Source organism: Buceros rhinoceros, unplaced genomic scaffold, assembly GCF_000710305.1.
Source record: "Buceros rhinoceros silvestris isolate BGI_N320 unplaced genomic scaffold, ASM71030v1 scaffold13638, whole genome shotgun sequence".
Classification (NCBI taxonomy): domain Eukaryota; kingdom Metazoa; phylum Chordata; class Aves; order Bucerotiformes; family Bucerotidae; genus Buceros; species Buceros rhinoceros.
In genome coordinates, this window is record NW_010428705.1 from 32,139 (window position 1) to 50,732 (window position 18,594).

General features: G+C 39.2%; 1 protein-coding gene across 1 annotated transcript in view; it reads left to right on the plus strand.

The window, feature by feature from the left end:
• The window catches only part of MYO1E (myosin IE), a gene marked incomplete at both ends in the record, with an annotated part of 77,568 nt that overhangs the window by 31,968 nt on the left and 27,006 nt on the right, over nt 1-18,594 (plus strand). Inside the window, 10 exons of the mRNA XM_010142375.1 lie at nt 471-560; nt 1,476-1,570; nt 6,915-7,002; nt 8,218-8,307; nt 9,265-9,396; nt 10,803-10,937; nt 12,095-12,227; nt 16,215-16,411; nt 17,460-17,540; nt 17,937-18,023. Coding sequence (XP_010140677.1) covers nt 471-560; nt 1,476-1,570; nt 6,915-7,002; nt 8,218-8,307; nt 9,265-9,396; nt 10,803-10,937; nt 12,095-12,227; nt 16,215-16,411; nt 17,460-17,540; nt 17,937-18,023 — 1,128 coding nt within the window. The remainder of the gene's footprint in view (nt 1-470; nt 561-1,475; nt 1,571-6,914; nt 7,003-8,217; nt 8,308-9,264; nt 9,397-10,802; nt 10,938-12,094; nt 12,228-16,214; nt 16,412-17,459; nt 17,541-17,936; nt 18,024-18,594) is intronic.

The following is an 18,594-nucleotide window of genomic DNA, read 5'->3' on the forward strand; positions in this document are numbered from 1 at the left end:
GAGTGATTGTCCACTTTAGCTCAGTGGTGGCTGTTTCCATCAGACTCTACGTGCTCAGCACTACCTCTGTGACGTCAGGATGTGTCACTATGTGCTGCAAAGGTCAAAGCAGTCTTTTCTAATACTGACAGTGCAACCTCCTCAGTTACAAAGGAGCAAAACAGTTTAAATCTGCCGTTTCCTTTCTGCATTTTTATTCAAGGTGTGTTGTGTTTGGACCTGTAATACATGTTTCCATACTTAGCTTGTCCTAAAATAAATATTTTGATAATATGAAAGTATCTCAGTGAATGATATGTTTATGTTCTTTTGTAAGCCTGCTAATTTAATTTTTATTAACAACTGTTGTAAGCTGTGGGGTTTTTACTGTTATTTGAAGCTCTGCTGTATTATGGATGGAAACGGTATTTGGCTAGTGGTAAGATAGTATTTTATGAAACTGTACTTACCTTAACTTCTATTGAATACAGACATATATTGGCTCTGTATTGATCTCTGTCAATCCTTTCAAGCAAATGCCGTATTTTGGAGAAAAGGAAATTGAAATGTATCAAGGAGCTGTAAGTAAAGCAGTCTGAAATGTACTGCAGTATTCAGAGGCATGTAAACTATTCTTCATGGTTAAACTCTTGGAAGGATTTGTTTCTGGATTTTTGAGGCGTTGTACGAGCCTGGGAGAGCTTGGCTGATATCCATTAGCATGTATTGAGTCTTCAAATTGAATTCCTTGGCACGCAGGATTAGTATTTCAAGAAAATACTTGCATTGATTAATCCATATCATGCTTCTCTCCTTGTCGTGTCCCTCCTCCTGCAAAGGCAGTTTTTAGGCTATTGTATCCTTAAAAGTGTGGTACACAATATAAAATGGCCATTAGTAGATTTGGAGACTATGACTTGAGAACTCGCAAACTGGACAAAAACAATAAAAAATTGGAGATATCAAAATTAGATGCCATGTTTGAAAATACAGCTTGAAGAGTGAGTCAGCGCAGGGACACTGGGGACTTAAAATTCAGTTTCCTGCCCTGCTCGAGTTGACCATGTCTGTAGATTCGGGAAACCATTCAGTCTGAACGGACTCGGTGGATGAAAATGAGACGTATGGCACCAGCCTCTGGGTCGTGGTTTAGGTAGTTTATTGTTAGCATATGACCGCTGGTGCAGTAGGCTTGAATTGTGTGAGTTTCTCTTGGACAAGTAATATATTTCAAGCAGAGACGATTTTTAGAACAGGGTGTTTACGATAGTGTAGGAGAAAATTACGGATGAGAAAAAGGACAGTAACAAAATCTAGAGGCCTTGGATTGTTTTTGTTAAATGAACACAAGAATTCCTGGGGAAAACTCAGTGTAACTGGGATTCAGAATTGTTCTTCCAGGAAAATAGTTCTTACAATTTAAATAAAAATGTATATTGCTCTTTCTCTGTTATTTAATGCTGTGTTGAAAAATTATTTTCTTTTTCCCCTCATAGGCACAATATGAAAACCCACCACATATTTATGCTCTTGCAGACAGCATGTACAGAAATATGATTATTGACAGAGAAAATCAGTGTGTCATTATTAGGTAAGATCTGTGAAAAAAGTATTTTATCATCATCTTTTGGTGTTTCACGTTCAGGAAGCAGAAAGGTTTATTTTTTAATATATCAATTAAAAAATCTGTGTCCATGACCTCTGAACATTTTTGGGTTTTCTAGGAGAGCTGAGTACTTTCTGGCCCTTCCTTTTGTTTTCCAGTGAAGTCTTGATGACAGCCTAACCACGAGAAATCTCTTTCTCATGTAGCCAGCTTCATGCCCAATACCAAAACTGCAGTAGCTTGAGAGGGATGGATTAACAACTACAGCAGCCACAGATCCTGTTAAATCCAGCATTCTCACATTGACTGCATTTACCATGCTCTGTTTTTAGTACTATTTCTTTTTTTCCCTCTGTTAAAAATACATGTTCTTTTGCTCATTTTGGAAATTTTTTGCATTCATTTAGAGACAAAAGGAGAGAGATACTGGAACACTATTTTTGTCTTCACTATTAATCTATTTGAATTATTAGGATTGGAGAATTCACTGTAGAATTGTTACTGAACTTTTCTAATGACAGGCTTTACTTAAGTCAAATGAGTTTTGGGTCCAGAGGTCTGCTCTGTTCTCATCTGTGGGTTTATAGATCTGTTGTATGATAAAACAAAGTGTGCAGAGAGCAAGAACTGCAGCGTGTTTGAGCTGGTGTACTCTTCTTCTGACTTTCTTCTTACACTACCTCTTCTGACTTTCCTTTTTACGTGGAAAACTTCAGAGGTTCACTGTCGTGTACCTGGAACTGCACTTCACCGGTGCAGTGTCTCCGGAGCGGGGTACATGCAGCACAAGGGCTGTGCAGTGAAATCCATTGGGACGTGGGGAGAAAACACTAGACCTTCCATAGCGCATGTAATTTATAAATAGATGTATTATAGACATACATTGGGAGTGTGTGCTCAAACATTTTTTTTTAACGATGGTGTTTGGAGACCATTGGCCTATGAGATTTTCCCAAGAACTATAGAAAAGAAAGGGGAAAAAGAAAATATAATTTGAAGGGAAACTGTAATTATTTTATTAATTAATAAATTTTAGTAATTACAGTCAGATCAGAAAAGCTATGTCTGGCTTACGGTACACTTGGAGTCTCAGAAGTAGAGGCACAAGGATGATGGGGAAGGGGTTGGTGCACACCTGAGTCTTCCTACAGCATGTGGTTTGGGCACCCCTGGCATCTACCTCAGGAGCTGGGAGGAGACACGCGTTTCTAGAGACTAGACACAGATTTCCAGGCAGCTGAGGGAAGGTCCCTGCGGTGCCCTGCTGTAGTCAGGACCCTGTGTGTGTGTGAGGGTCACACACCGTTTTTACAGGACTTTTAATTCCAGAATTCCAAATAATGCATTTAGACACTGATAGAAGAAGCTCACCCTCTTCAAGAAGTCGGTGAACGAGCTAGGAGGGCAGATCCAAAAGAAAATGCAGTTCTCTGAAAGGCAGAATAGATAGCAACCAAAAGTCTTTTTGTGTGATAATACCAATTTCAAAAGAAAACCTGTAACCAAAGGTCCTTCCCAGGGCCAGGGAAGCCTATTTCATTAGTGGATTAATTGCAGCATATATGTGTATGCCTGAAGAGAATTACAGGTGCACACGTCCGATTACAGCTGAGGAGCCAGGAGCTATCTGGAGTGGCTGTCAGCAGTAAACAGCGAGGTTACTCGTGGGCTGGGCTCTGGCTGGGCTGCTCGCAGCTGCAGGGTGTGTGCCTAGGTGCGAGGAGGGAGCAGTCCCCCCAGTCTCCTTCCTCATTTCAAATGCACCAGGAAGAATGACAAAGGAAGATTCCTCGTACGAGTAACGCAGTTATGCTGGAGTTTGATTTCTCATTGAGCGTATGTTTTACTGAGGTGTGATATTTAATTTAAGCTTCTATTGAATCAAACTCATGAAAGTCTACTACAGCAGACTGATCACGTTTCTTCCTTGCTTGAAACGGCAGCCCTTCCAAGCCCTCAACAAGGAGCTGTCCTATCAAGATTTTAGTTACAAAGGATTGTCTGTTGCAGCGTTTTAATTCCTTCTGGACTGTCGCTGTCCTTTAATTAACAGAGTGGAGGTTATGATTAGTGTTTCTATTATGTAGCAATAAATGTGTTTCTTTAGAGTGTTCCTAAGGTTTTACCTTTTTGTAAAGTTGAGGAGTTTATTTTCACTTTCTGTGATCTTTGCCCAGGAGATGTTGCAGCTGCTTTAAAGAAGTGTTTCAATCCTTCAATACTTGTTTGTAATTTTAGTTTCTAATATACATCCATGTGGCACGGTTTGAGTACAGTGAAGTTATCCCCAGCTGTTTTTAGTGAACCACTCATGTCTGTCTTAAGTCTATTCAGTTCAAAATATAATGAGATTTCTAGTCAGCTTCTATTTCGCAGCTTTCCAGAAGACTCAAATGACGTATTGTTCTAAGATGTCGGTACATACGCTTGAATTGTAAGGAGGAAGTGGTAGAAACGTAAATCTTAACACAGTAAGGAAAGTTAGGTTCAGGCTCTAATTCAGAAGGGAAAAATATTTCACTGAAGTTATGCTTCTGAGGTTTCTCTGAACATAATTAGAGAAAGTAAATTTTCTGTGTAAACAAACTAAAAAACCTACCCAAACCCATCAGAGTATTTTACATAGGCAGTGTTCTTTACTGGCAGATCCAAGAGTTCTTTATCAATATGAAAATTTTTACATTGTCCTGGCGATGTAGGTAATTGTTGCTCGTATTGTTTTACAGCCAGGAATGCTATATTGAATGTCACTCAGAAAATTAGTTTTGGAGAAAAGGATGAGGCTATGTATCAGATCTTGCTTCTCTAATCATGGATTTTATTTCCTCTGGGAAGGAAGGAAGTAGCAAAAAATTTTCCCTGTGCGTTTATAATCTTACTCCTGTGTCAGCTATGTGTGAATTGACTTTGCTGAACAAAATGTCACTTTTCTGAAGTAGCAAATAGTGCTAGAAAAAACCAACGTCTTTCAAAGCATTATCTTCTTTGTAATGTAATGTTCTTTGACTATGTAATGTTTTTTAGTAAGAAAAGCCTCTGAGAAAATTGTCAGTATCACAATCGACTTACTTTTAAGCCATTATAATAATTTTTTCAACCTTTGAAAACTTCTGTACTTCCAACATACTTAAAAATACCGGGGCAGAAAGTGATTCTTAAATCCTTTTAAAATAGTTTTAGTAGAACAGAGCAGTAAGATACACGTGAAAAAGCTTCTGTATGAGAATCATTTGGCAGCCATACCGCAATTCCCCTGTTACCTGAGCTTTACTAGGAGCAAAATACCATCCCATCAGATAAAGGTACTTCGGTTCATAAATAATGCATCATCCTGGTTTTTTCCAGTTTAATCAGAGCGATTAACTGGTCTCCGATTAATAAAAGCATAAATCTGAAAAAAATTGTATGCATTTATAATTGTGAAGCAAACTCTGGAAGGCAGTCCTTCATCCAAATTAATAGGAAGGACCACCTACATCGAAACGGAGAGCAGCAGTAAGGTGGAACTGTATTCCTCCAGGTCACCTTCTGTGCACGGTACTATGGGATGAGAAATACAAGCCACACGTAATTTGAACAGAGAGGAGAAGGGTAATCTATGCGTCAAAAGAAAATCTTGCAGAAATACGCTACTTTTTAACTGCATGATAAATAGTACCTGATCAAATTCATTCAGTGTTTGGCGCTGGATCCTCCTCTGTATTCAGCTGAAAACTGCATATATAAACTGGAGAGCATGGTGTAGTTTAGAGTGGTTTGTATGGCCTGTTTTACAACAGGATGAGGGAGATTTACTGGGAACAAATTTGGAAGAAATTTTATTTTAATTAAATTATCAATTTATCATTTTCAAAATGCCGATTGGAACTTCTAAATACAGTTCGCCATCAGGGCAAGCTCTGTCCATGTGGGTGTCGTAGATACCAATAACAAAGGCTTTCTTCCCGGTGCTTAGGAAAAGATTACTTGGAATAATAAAAACCATGGTCTGTGTTTCGCAGATGAGGTGATCAAGAAGTATTTTTTTCACCTTTTTAAGATTTGTTTGATCTGTAAAACTGCAGTCAGGAGATAAAAGCATGAAAACATTTCTGAGGGGGGGAAAAAAAGCCTTTCAGTATTTCTGTGCTGTTTGGAAGCTTTGAAGATGTAAAATGATGCTTGCAGCTTGGCAGTTAGAGGAGCTTTTTCAGAATTAAACCTTTGGAAATGTCTCAGTTACTCATGCTGATAAGGAGCTGTGAGTTGACGTTCTCGGCAAGTCCGTTTCCTGTGCAGGACGTGCTGATGTTTCTCTGGCAAACATAGCTAAAATTTGTGCAGGAAAAGATGTGCATTTGATCCATATCCAGGAACAAGTAGGCTCAGGATAGAAGAGTCAACAAAATTCCCAGAAATTATTCAGGAGCTTAAAGAGAGCACATATTTTCACACAAGAAAAAAAAATTCAGATATCTTTACGACATTGAAGCAAAATCGGTGTGTTGCTTTTTTTGGTTTTGTATAGTTGTCCATGTCAGGATAAATTTGTTATGGTCAAAGCTGACTTGCACCAAGATTCATTTAACTCTGGAGCAATTCTGTTGAAATGCAGTTACCTTTAAGGTATGAAATAAAGCATGAAGAGGGTTGCCTGGCATACCAACCATCTTTCCCTCTTGAGAAGCTTACTGATGGCAAGAAGTCACCTCTTCTGATGTAAATGTTATTCACCACTTGAAGTGAAGTATTGTAACGGAAGGAAGGAATTGTGAAAGCTAGTATGGAATATTAAGACTTCTTGTACCCTGTGTCAAGAGGCATAGGAACAGGAAGGTAGTTCTTCCGACATTCCGGATGTGATTAATAATGTCTCATTATTTCATTCAGGAACATGTAAAACAAAAGACTCCTAAAATGAAGTAGGTATTAGCACGGCATTCAAAGCTTGGATTTTTAAATGGGTTTTTGTGTTAAGATCTGAAATCACACTAAGTTTAAATGGGAATCAAGTTCTTAACATGTTTCTTCTCTTTTGAGCATCTTGGTTCAAGTATATTTAATTCTCAATTTACATTTTTTTCTGACTTTGAAGTCCCATAGAGATTCTGGTGTTCATGCAAGATAATGTATTCAAAATTATTTATTCACAAACATATCCCAGTACTATGCTACCGTACGATATCACAGTCCATATATTACCAGCTTACCCAGTGTAAATATGTGTATATTTATTATTATTCATTGTTAAGATAGCAAGACTTGATTGAACAAGGTAAACCTCAAATTACTGCATTCTAGAGTTATTTAAAATCTTAACAGGTACATTTTTGTGTTCCTCTTTTCATAGTGGGGAAAGTGGTGCTGGCAAGACTGTAGCTGCTAAATATATCATGAGTTATATCTCCAAAATTTCAGGAGGTGGCCCCAAGGTACAGGTGAGTTGATACAGAGTAATACCTGAAGCATAAGGATAGTAAAGGTAGAATTCTTGGTAGCCAAGCTGCACTCTACCAAAGAAGCGTGTGGGTGAGCAACTAGAAGGATTTACAAGCCCTCAGCAGCAGAGAGGCAGCTGAAGTGGGCAAGCAAGTGAACTCCTTGCTTGCAGATTGCTGGGCTGCCTGTGTGAGGGAGCCGTGTGAGGGAAATCCACACGCCCAGAATCATCTCTGCCAAAAGTTTTGTAACTCTCATGCTGAATTATGTCACAAATTTGTTTTTTCTTTTTAGTTAAGGGGTTAAAGGTACTTCAATTATTGTTCTTAACTAGATTAAGAACAACAGTCAATCTCCTTTTAGGAGACGTGTGGTTTTTTCCTCCTGTGTTGGCATTCTGTTAAAATCTGAACTGACTTTTCAGATTTTTGTTGCTTCCATGAAGTCTCTGGTGTGTATGCTTATGTAGAGTCAACAGCAGGAACATCATCTGGTTTTATTAGGTTACCTAGTCAAAATTAGAGTATCTGAGAGCTGGCTGAAACACCAGATAGGTGCTTTTGTTCGTAACTGTACTATCTCTCTCTGTACTATCTATATCTAACTATACTATATCTAAAGCTGATCGGGTGAATTAGCTGTAAAAATTCCCCTAATGGCAGTACAGTGTCCTTCACTGACTGAAGGCAGCGGTAGGGAGGCAGTAGCGGCGTTTACCAGTCCACTCTTTGAGTGCTTGCCGTTACTTTTTCCTTTATTGCAGTCTCTGATGTTCTTTTTGCAGCGTCATTGATCCCAAAACAGGTTGCTGAAGCACTTGCAGGTCCCTAAGTTTCCTGCTGTTGACTTCATTGACTGTGGTTCCAGGCACCCAAAAAGATTTAAATGCTGATGTGTAAGAATAAAATTGTTTAGAATTAAGATGGTGGTAAAACCAGATCAGTTTTTTGGCTGTGTTGCTTGGCAGAACAGTGAACAGAAGCACCAGTTTGTAGCCTCAGGCATTTTGTTCAATTTTGTGGGATTTTCTTCAAAGAATAGGTAAAAAGAAGTGGTTAGATTCTATTCCTTATCTGATCAAGAGGATTTCTTACAGGTGAAGGGTTTCTTGCTTTTTCAAATATCATTTATATGTCATGGTTTTGTAGAAGTTCCGTAAGATCTTTAAAAATGTCTCTTTCTGAATCTGTTTCTATTGCTTCCTGAAATTTTAGCATGTTAAAGATATTATTCTACAATCCAACCCTTTACTGGAGGCCTTTGGGAATGCAAAAACTGTACGAAACAACAACTCCAGCAGATTTGTAAGTCCCTCTACCTTAGAGATTACTTTATTCTTTCAAATTCTGTGCTGTGACAGAGACAGTGTTCAGGAGTATAACATAAACTGACTCCAAATCTAAATAAAATATAGAGTGTGTTTTAAAACATGGAGTACATACCTGGGGAGGGCTGCATGTCGTTCTGTATAGGCTGCACATTTGTTTCTCTCGTAACATGCACCGATCACAATCCATAAAGCGTTCAGTCTGCAAGCAAATAACTTACCAGCAACAAATCAGCCGTTTTCCAGATCAGTGAAATATATGCAGTAATATATGTTTATAAATAAATAAATAAAAATCAATAGCTTTTTTAAAAATAGCCTTAGAGTTGTTTGATGGGAAACACCTTTGCTAATATGTACAAAAAGGAGGCAGGTATTATTTTCAGTCTTTCGTTACAAAAGTCAAGATAATATTGTGAAATGACTGGTCACTAGGTAACATACTGTATGTTCTGTTTTTAAAAGTTTTGTGTAGGCTCTGCAAATACAAAGATTTGTTCCTCAGCCAGCGTGAGTGTTAATGCAATTAATGTCTCCCAGAAAGAAAAAATAATCGCTTTACCTTGCTTCCAAGCAGAACGCTATGTTTGCCGCAGGTCATAAATCTGTTAAATTTACTTCCTGTAGTGGTGAGCCTTATGGTTTCCTTTGCACTAAGCAAGAGACTCAGCAGCGAAAAGAAGCCAGTGACCTCCTCGCTAAATTTGCGTTAACACTTGACATGCTGTCCCAAGTCTAGCGCTGGGTACATGCAGCGACAGAGAAAGCTACTTGACAGTTCAAGAATCTGAGCTCAGGTTATACCCTGAGATAGCTGTGTCCCTGCATCCATAAAGATTGAACGTCCTAGTAACCTTCCTGGAGGTGCCGTACAAGTGCATGGCTTCAGATGTGTATTTACTAATCGTTCAACAGCTTTAATTATTTATTGCAGGGGAAGTACTTTGAAATCCAGTTTAGCCCAGGTGGAGAACCAGATGGAGGGAAAATCTCCAATTTCCTACTGGAAAAATCCCGAGTCGTCATGAGGAACCCTGGAGAAAGGAGTTTTCACATTTTTTACCAGGTCAGATGGGTATCTGTAGGTCCTTTCCAAGTAATTTAAATAACTAGGACCAGTTTGTCCTTTAGCTTGAAAAGCTGTTTTGCACACAGTGAGATTACTGACTGCGTACTCGAGGTGGTGATCTGGGTATGCTGGGAAGCTTGATAGCATGTTAAGACACCATCTAACATAGACCTACCTGGCTGCCTTTCAGCTCCAGAATAAAAGTACTTCAGTATTTCAAAGGACTTGCTTGTAAATTCACTGTGAACTCCCATATGGAAAAGACCAGTAGAACATGATAGAAAATGAGGACTTTCCAGGAAGTTTCATTTTAAACTGGCCTGTGTGATTATACCTTCTGCTCTGCAGTTCCATAGCTCAGCTGAGAAAGAGAGATTTGATTCTCAGTTAAGTTTTCTAGGACGTTGAGGATAGTGTCTATTTGTTGAATCCTCCAAGCATCCCTCCTTTTTTGTGATTCAAAAGGCTTTTCTGGCCTTCACTGGCCCTTGACACGTGACCTCCTTATTTGCAAAAGCGCATTGATTGAGCTCTACAGAATTAAAGACGGAAGCTGTAAGCAGCTCCATGTAAAGTTCAAATGCCATTACCAGGATGGAAACCTCAGGTGGAGCTGGAATTGCTCCAGGAGCTGTACACTCTCCTCTTCCAAGGTATATGAACAACTTGCACTGTCCTGCTGATTTCTCTCTGTGGCGTGGAGATGCTTTTTGTCACAGGAGTTGAAAGGCTGTGGGGATTTGACTGTTTGGAGGTTAGTTTGTGCATTTCTTCCTGTTGCAGCCATGTCTGTGCATGACTGCATAGACTTTACATAGGTCTGACGAGTCTCTCCTCTGGCATCTCAGAGTACAGGAACCTTTTAAAACTACTCTGTTCTTTATTCTTGGCCCTTTTCGCCTAAATGATGCCAAGAGATGTGACTTGAGCCATGCTTCAAATCAGCGTAGTATTGGAGCAGTTCAAAACGTGATCAGCATATGCCGTAAAGGGTACTTGGCCTTACAATGAGAGTCACAAGTAATGACTTATTAGTACCTTTGTTCAGCTCTGCCTACCTTTCAGTAGGCACAGAAAACATTGCTCCTCAGGATTCAGATACTTACATTGCAGTCTGGAAATTCTGCTTTATCTTATCTCTGTGAGGTAAAGATGATGGAAGCATTCAAGTCAGTCACGATTTTTGCTTTTTATTAGATGTGGGAGTTAGAACTAAACTGTTCAAGGGAGTGAGATCTGGTCTTTGGGTTAAACAATTACAAAACCTAGGAAGGAGACATACCTGGCACAGCACTAGCCATATTTCTCCCAGTAATTTCAGGCTCAGTCACCTGTTTCTGACCTGCTTCATCTCTGCTAAAGATGCTGGTATGATACCTAATTTGGTGATTTTTACTCTGCAGTTAATTGAAGGGGCCTCCTCGGAACAAAAAAGCAGTCTTGGCATCACCAGTATGGACTACTATTACTATCTGAGTCTGTCTGGGTCCTACAAAGTTGATGACATCAATGACAAATCGGATTTCCAAGAAACACTAGTGAGTTTTTTACCCTGATATGCATAGTGGAGGATGTACATTTCACTGTCCATTTGTAGCAAAGACATCGATGTATTAATGTGGGAATGAGAAATTAATGTAGTCAATAACTTATTTTAATTATATTTTACCCTGAGGAAGAGGTCAGTTACCCTGAAGAGGTTCTGTGTTGCAGCCTAACAATCCTGAGAAGGTACAAAGGTGTTAAATTTAATGAAATTAAATTCAGTGTAGATAATCTGTGGTATGAAAAATATGAAAATGCAAACACAGTGAGGAACTTCCATTAGGAGAAAATACAAAAGAGTGCCCTGTTTTAGCTGAATTCTCAGTGGTGCTTTATCTTCCATACCTATTTGAAACAGTGCAACTGAAAGGCTGGAGAAAAGGGACCGTGAAAGCACAGATCAGGGATCGTTACCGGGTGCTGTTGCCATTTCGTTGTGTGATCTTTATGCAAGTCATGTCAACTTGCTGCTCCTCCGTTATCATAAATTTACTATTTAAAATAAGCATATTAACACATCATCTTATTTATATATGTAGCACATTTAAAGGCCTTAAAAAAATCATTACTGTTGTATTCTAGCTATTTTGATATTTTAGCAAAACAGTGAGTTGAGAAGACGTTCCGTAGGTTACCATGTCCAAAACCCAGTGTTGTTGTGGGTTATTTTCTAGTAAGTGGCTGAAATTCAGAGGCCAAGCCAGACGGATTGTGCTGCTTTTTGGAGTCATTTCAGGACAGCTTCACAGTTCTTAGTCTCAGTGTGTAAGCAGGAATAAAATCATTGTCTCTTGAGCTCATTGTTTCCCGTCTTGCAGTGAAACTCTTTATTTTTAGTGTGACACTTAGGAGCAGGAGTTTGGTTTTTAGCAACTTCAATTTTTCCAGACTTGTGTGCTAACACATCTTTTAAATGGTGTAGACGCTTACATATTAATTTAAAAAATACAAAAATGCTGAAGTAGGACATCTGGTACCTTTTGAAACTTCAGAGCAAGCTGTAATCAAATTTGGTTGCCTTAGGTATTGGAACTGTTTTGAAAAACTTGAATTTTTAACATCAGAATTTTGAAGGGACTTGTGTAACAAGAGTCGTTGAACAGATTCTTTGACCGATTCAAATTTTTTTCCTTTTCCTTATTCATCCAAGCATGCAATGAATGTGATCGGGATCTTTGCAGAGGAACAGGCGTTGGTGCTGCAGATAGTAGCAGGAATACTGCATTTGGGAAACATCAGCTTCAAAGAAGTTGGCAACTATGCGGGAGTGGAGAGCGAGGAGTGTAAGTACCTCTGGAAATGGTTACAGAAGTGGCAGTGAGCTGAACTCCAGAAGGCGTAAGGCGAACTGCGATCAGAGCTGCTTCGCCAAACACAGTGCATCACCTCTCATAGTGCGGGGCTGCTAATTTAGATTCTCCTCCAAAACCGGTGGTACTGAGGCCCCTGTTTTGTCCTGAACAACGCCTCTGGCTTCGTAGGAGTGCAGTTCTGAATGTGAGAAATCCTTTCCTAGCCTTTCAGTGTGAAATAATAGAAATTGTGAGAAATGCTTTCAAGCAAACTTGAACTCTGCTCCTAGCACGCGTTCTTAAAAACAGCCGTCTCTCATGTGGTTTGTCTAACCTCTTTTTCATGTGACAGCAGCTGCCAGCTTGTGGAGTATCCCCGGGCTCAGGAGCACTGTCAGCGTTTGGGCATATATGTATATACACACACATACATATGTATGTACATGCATCCAGGAGAGGTGCCTTGAAAACAGAAATTCGGAATTGGGTTGAAATGCAGAATTTACACACTACTGTCTCAACTTTCTCTACCTCATATTAGGCACATCTACTGCATAAATATTTCCTTAGTATTTCCTTACCCACAGTGCACTGTCCTTGCATCTTTCACCTCTTGCTGCTGTTTCATATCAGCTAGGCCCACATCAGCAAGATGTTAAAAGATGAACAGATGTGAGTTTTAAACATTTTTGTCATGATTTATACCTTCCATCTAATGTTGATTTTATACTACCTTGATAGTTTAAGGACGGAGTGGATATGCACAACATATGCAGTAGCTTATACGTATCTATGCGTTCTGTGAACTCTTATTTCAGGATGGTTATAATGTTTAGGAAAAATACATTTGTTTAGTTTTAGGTAAGTTAAATATGAATAAAGTATCTTGTGCAGTCAACTTAACTGTATTAGTACTCTCCTGCTATTTGGTTTAAGAAGTTGGGAATTTACTGATTTTTAGCCTTGACTTCCTAATTTGAGAGAGTAGCAAGTGAACCCAAAGAAGACCATTTTGTGGCATTTTATACATTCAAAGAAAAGTATAGGATTTTTTTATAGGCCTTACAATTCCAAATGAGCTACTGTGCTCCCATTTAAATCACAGTAGTAAATCTTTCTGTGAAATCAAGACATTTAATAGCCAGATGAGATGGATAGCTACAGTTGTTGCATCAAAAGGTAACAGACAGGAAAGAGCTGAAAATAAGTTGGTAAAGGTGAATGTATTTCTGTGATGAGCTATGTACACCATACTTCTCTTGCTCACTGGGATAGAAATCCTGAAGCTTTGTATGAATAATACATTGAAAAAATTAGCAGATAGAATGAATGTAGGACTTACTCGTAAAATGTATTGCATTTGAAAGAAGCCAGAGAAGAGATAGCGGTGTCTAGTATAATTCCTGCATTATGAAGTTGAAAGTTGAGTTCATTTCTCTTACCATTAATCCTCCCTGCAGTTTATGGTTCACGCTACCAACTAAATAGTAAAGCTTTTATAGCCTGCATAGTCACAGAAGATAAACCACAGTGACAGGCCACTGGTAAGTCATGCTTTGCGTAAGTCCGAAATAATAAAAAGTTTAAGAATTTGGTCAATAGCGTTCTTGTTATTATGTAGCCAATGGCGGAAGGACATGCAAAGGCCATTCTTCAAGACACCAAAACCTCTGGTCTCTTACTCTGAGTCACAGTCAAATCTATACAGATCATTCTTGACAGACATTTAGACAAATACGTCTTTAAAACTGCCAATGATTGCTGTCGCTTACAGTGCTTGATTATATTACTAGTTGAAAAAAATTTCTCATAATTTATTCTAAATCTCCCATGTTGCAAATTATGCCAGACACTGCTGCTTCTCTCCTGGGTGTAGAAATAATTTAAACCATCCCTCTTTACCTGTATATTGTATGGACAGATTTGTTTTGTACTTTCTGAAAACTGATGAAGTGAACCTAGTCTTTTTCAGCTTTTCTTCACAGATTGTTTTTAAAACTATTCCACAGAACACTACTGGTTACTCTTTGAGGATCGTTTTTTCAATTACATGCATATCCTGCTTTATAGTAATTTCTAGATGATAACTCTGGTCTCTTAACTAGGGAAAATAATCAAGCATCTTAAGAAGGTGAAGTTATATCAAGTCATGTCGAGCTATTCTTCCTTTACAGTAGAACACTGTGAAGGAAGAGTTTCTGAGGTATGCGTGGTGGTTCTTACCAGTATACTACCGTCGTAAATTCTTACAGTAGTATTGGCTAAATACTTATTCTGGCGTCTTTACAGTGTATGTGAGCATATTTGGTCTGTAATTACCTACATTCTTTTCCATTTTAAAGCATAGGGTGTTGATATAAAAAGGCCTATACCATAGGCCTTGAATCAGAATTGACTTACTGAGCGAACTCCCCAATGCGCATATCTAAAGTCAAATGCCCCGCATACCTAAACCCAGGTATCCTGCCTATCTAAAGCCAGGAAAGCAGTAACCCCTCAGACAGTCTAGCTGCATTTGAGGCACGTCTGGGTGAAGTGCTGTGCAGGTAGTCACATAGTCCTGTTTGATAAAGATTATAAAATCAGGACCCCTTTCACAGCGAAGCTGGAGACCTCACCTGCAAGTGGACACACTGCGTAGGAATTCCCAGTTGCTGGGAGGGTTCTCCAAATCCTTGGCTGTGACTGGGGCTCCCCAGCTGATGCGTGGGTTTGGATGATGGTAATGTATTACAGGCAACTGGTGAGGTATCTTTCTTAATCACTGTGGCTGACTTTCTGTAGTAATGATTAGGTGCATTATCTTGCTTCCTCTTTTCACCCTGCTTACTCTTTTTCCTGCTTTGAACTAAAGTAAAATATGCTTATTTTGGTTTTTAACTTCGCATCTGTATCTTCGCTGGCAAAACATGTTCAGTCTCTTCATGTGCTTTTCTACCCGAGTTGTCAGTGAGTTATCAGAGATGTTGCCAGTGACTCCCCTTTGGTTAGTTGCGTGGTTCCTAGCACCCTAGCGTAAATTTAATCAACTTGCTGATGGAAATAAATCAGATTTCAGAAAGGTGATGGTGATTTGCAGTTTTTTAACGTACTGAAGGGTTTAGCAGAATCGTGGTGAGGTTACAGATGTGTAAAGCACAAGTGGCTGCTGCCTGAGTGGCTCGTATCCTCCTCACACCAGGGAAGTAGATCTGAAAACAGTGGAACACGGAAGAAACCCTGTTAGAGAATTATGTGGTTTAGCAGAGGTGCAATACCAAGTCCATATGCTTTCAAGCTGTTGTTGTTTGTTTCTTTTTTCCCATTCCTTAAGGTGTGTGATACCTGCAGCTAACATCTGCACCACGTGCTAAGAATGCAAAGAATACTGGACTTCTGGCTGCTTATTGCGCAGATGTATTTTTCTGCTTTACTTTTAAAGAAGGGAAACGAGAATTTGCAAAGTGCTTCCAGAGTAAAGGATTAAAATCCCAAACCCAAATAAAGGGCAAGGCAGTTGAAAATTTTTGCAATATCCTAACTTAGAAGAAGAAAGGGAAAGAATATTAGGAAGCAGATGGCATATTCTTTATTAGCTTTTAAACATTTTGTGTTTTTACAAAGAATTTTCAGTGGTGTCAAGTTTATTTAACTAAAACTGTGAGCTCTATGTTGTATTTGTCTCCTCCAAGAGTGATTTGTTTGAACCACATGGTTTAAAACTGTGACCTGAGCCTGTTTATGTGAGTGAAGGACTGAAGGTACAGAAATAGCAACTCATTTTTAATTCAGGGTGGTTTATCTGAATTGAAATCCATGGAAGTAAGGAGTTGAAGGGGTAGCTTCTTTAAATTTTGAAGACCTAAATCCCTCCTGTTTTTAAGCTGCACGCCCCATACTGCTGAGTGTTATTAGAGATACAGCTACTTTTTGTTTTCTTTTGTTCTGTATTGCTTTAGTGTGTAAGTCGTAATCCAGCAACCCTGATCTTTCTTGCAGTTTTGGCTTTCCCTGCTTTTCTCCTGGGAATTAACCAGGACCGCCTAAAGGAAAAACTGACCAGCAGACAGATGGACAGCAAGTGGGGAGGCAAATCTGAGTCCATTAATGTAACGCTGAACGTGGAACAAGCCTGCTACACCAGGGATGCGCTGGCCAAGGCCCTTCATTCCCGTGTTTTTGATTACTTGGTGGATGTAAGTTGGCTTGGTTTGATGCTAGTGAAGTATCAAACCAAGTACACCAGGAACGTTCCTTGCAGTGCTTTTCTTGTCTGTCATTCTTTCACCCAGTGTGTTTCTTTGTCTAAACGTTAGCAGCAGTACTGAGCAGTGCAGTGGGAGCATGACCACAGATACCAGATAACAAGGCTCTGGTTGTATGACACATGCTACGCTTCCTTTGAAGAAAATGAGCTGTGCTTTCAGACTGTATTTGCTCAGTCTCCTGCCGCAACTGTCCCATATGATATTCTGACATCTCCCTGTCAAGCATCCATACTTCTGAGTCCTCTGTTCTCCGATGTAGTTGAGCATTTTCAGATGAGCAGAATTAGCGCGTAATGGTCCCCTGCTCTCTTATCCCACTCTTCTGCAAAGAACCCCTTCAGCATCCCGATCCTGTGGCATTTGAGTGAATGGTCAAATTCCATTCTCCATGCTAAAGGATTCTCTTGTTCGGAATGAGGCCCTGCACTGGATTGGTGGGGTTAGAAACCTGCCTTTTGGGCACAGATGCTGGCTAGGTGGTGCAGAAGTCTCCTCTGTGATGGCACTGCTAGTGTCTCAGAAGTCTCCCTCATCATGGCAGCCCTGTAATTCCTTCCCACTATGTGCCTGTACCAGCACTGACACTGCAAAGTAGGGGAATGCAAAAATAGGTGAAAAGATTCACTGTACCATCTGCAGAGTGCATCAAATATCAGACTGAAGGCTGTTCTTTTTTTGTTGGCTCCTTTTCTTTGACTGAGCCAGTTACACCAAAGGGGAAAGATTTTTTTACAAAGAGTAGCTCCAAAGGCTCACTAAGCTGGAAAACAGGATAGTATACTGTTCATTTCCCAGCTTTTATTAACACCTTATTAAAAAGTGACCGTAAAATACCCTGTGACATATGTTTGTATTCCATTCAAGTATATTGTATTTGAAGAAACCCAGTATGTTTATATAAAGATTTAAGGATATGAATATATCTTTTAAATATATAAACTACACTTTGTTTTACACTTTGTTTCTGTTTTATTAGTCTATTAATAAGGCTATGGAGAAAGACCATGAAGAATATAACATTGGTGTCCTTGATATTTATGGCTTTGAAATATTCCAGGTAAGGCAATGCAATACTCAGAGTTTGAGCTGATCTGACCTAGGAGAGTTTTCTGTTATTTAGAGAGGAAAAAAATCCAAAACAGAAAAAACCCCAAATCGTGTGGCCAGAATAAAAGAAAAAAAAAAACAACAAAACCCCAACCCAGCTTCCTGGACATTGAGTTCTCACTGGTAATGTCTCACTTACTTAATAAACACAAAGTATTGAAGGAACTTCAAAGAAACTAGGTCACTGCTCTTAAAAGAAGGATCTGAGATTACACGGAATGTCTGTAAAGTCAGCAACCCATCCTTCATTGGCAGAGTTTATTTGAAGCTTATTGCCAGCATAAGAACTAAGAATTGTTGTATATAAAGCACGAGACAGATTTTAAAATTGTTTCCTTTTCTACAGAAAAATGGTTTTGAACAGTTCTGCATCAACTTTGTGAATGAAAAGCTACAGCAGATTTTTATTGAACTGACACTGAAGGCAGAACAGGTAAACATTTATTATTTTTGAATTCATAAATGAGCTATTGTTTTTTCAATTGCTGGGGAAATAATTGAGGTTTTTATCATCTGCTAAGAAAATCAGCCTTGTTAAGCAAGACAAAGGAAAAAAACTTGACTGTTGTTGGCTAACCCTAAACTATAAACCACATCAGCTACAGACGTTGATTCTCCAGTACAGTGGTACAGAAGAGTCCATCGTACGGTGTGCTAATGCGGTCATATGACTCTGCCCAGACTTGCTGCATATTCTGACTCACTGACAGAGATGGAAAACTGCAGCTTGCTTCCATCCCTGCATTTTTGTTGGACTTGACACACAGTTAAATAGGAATACTTCTCTTAATTTCCTCCACACCCTTTTTTTAAAAAAAAAAAAAAATATAAAACGTGAATGAAAAAGTTACCAAGATGAATGCAAAAATAGTTTTGAAACTATTTGCAGTTCCCTGCTCACAGTCTTACTGCAAAATCTCACTTTACATGAAGGTCAGCTTCTGCCTGGGAGGGCAGACAGAATGCAGCTGAGACAGAAGCATTGCGTGCAGCGTGAGCTCAGC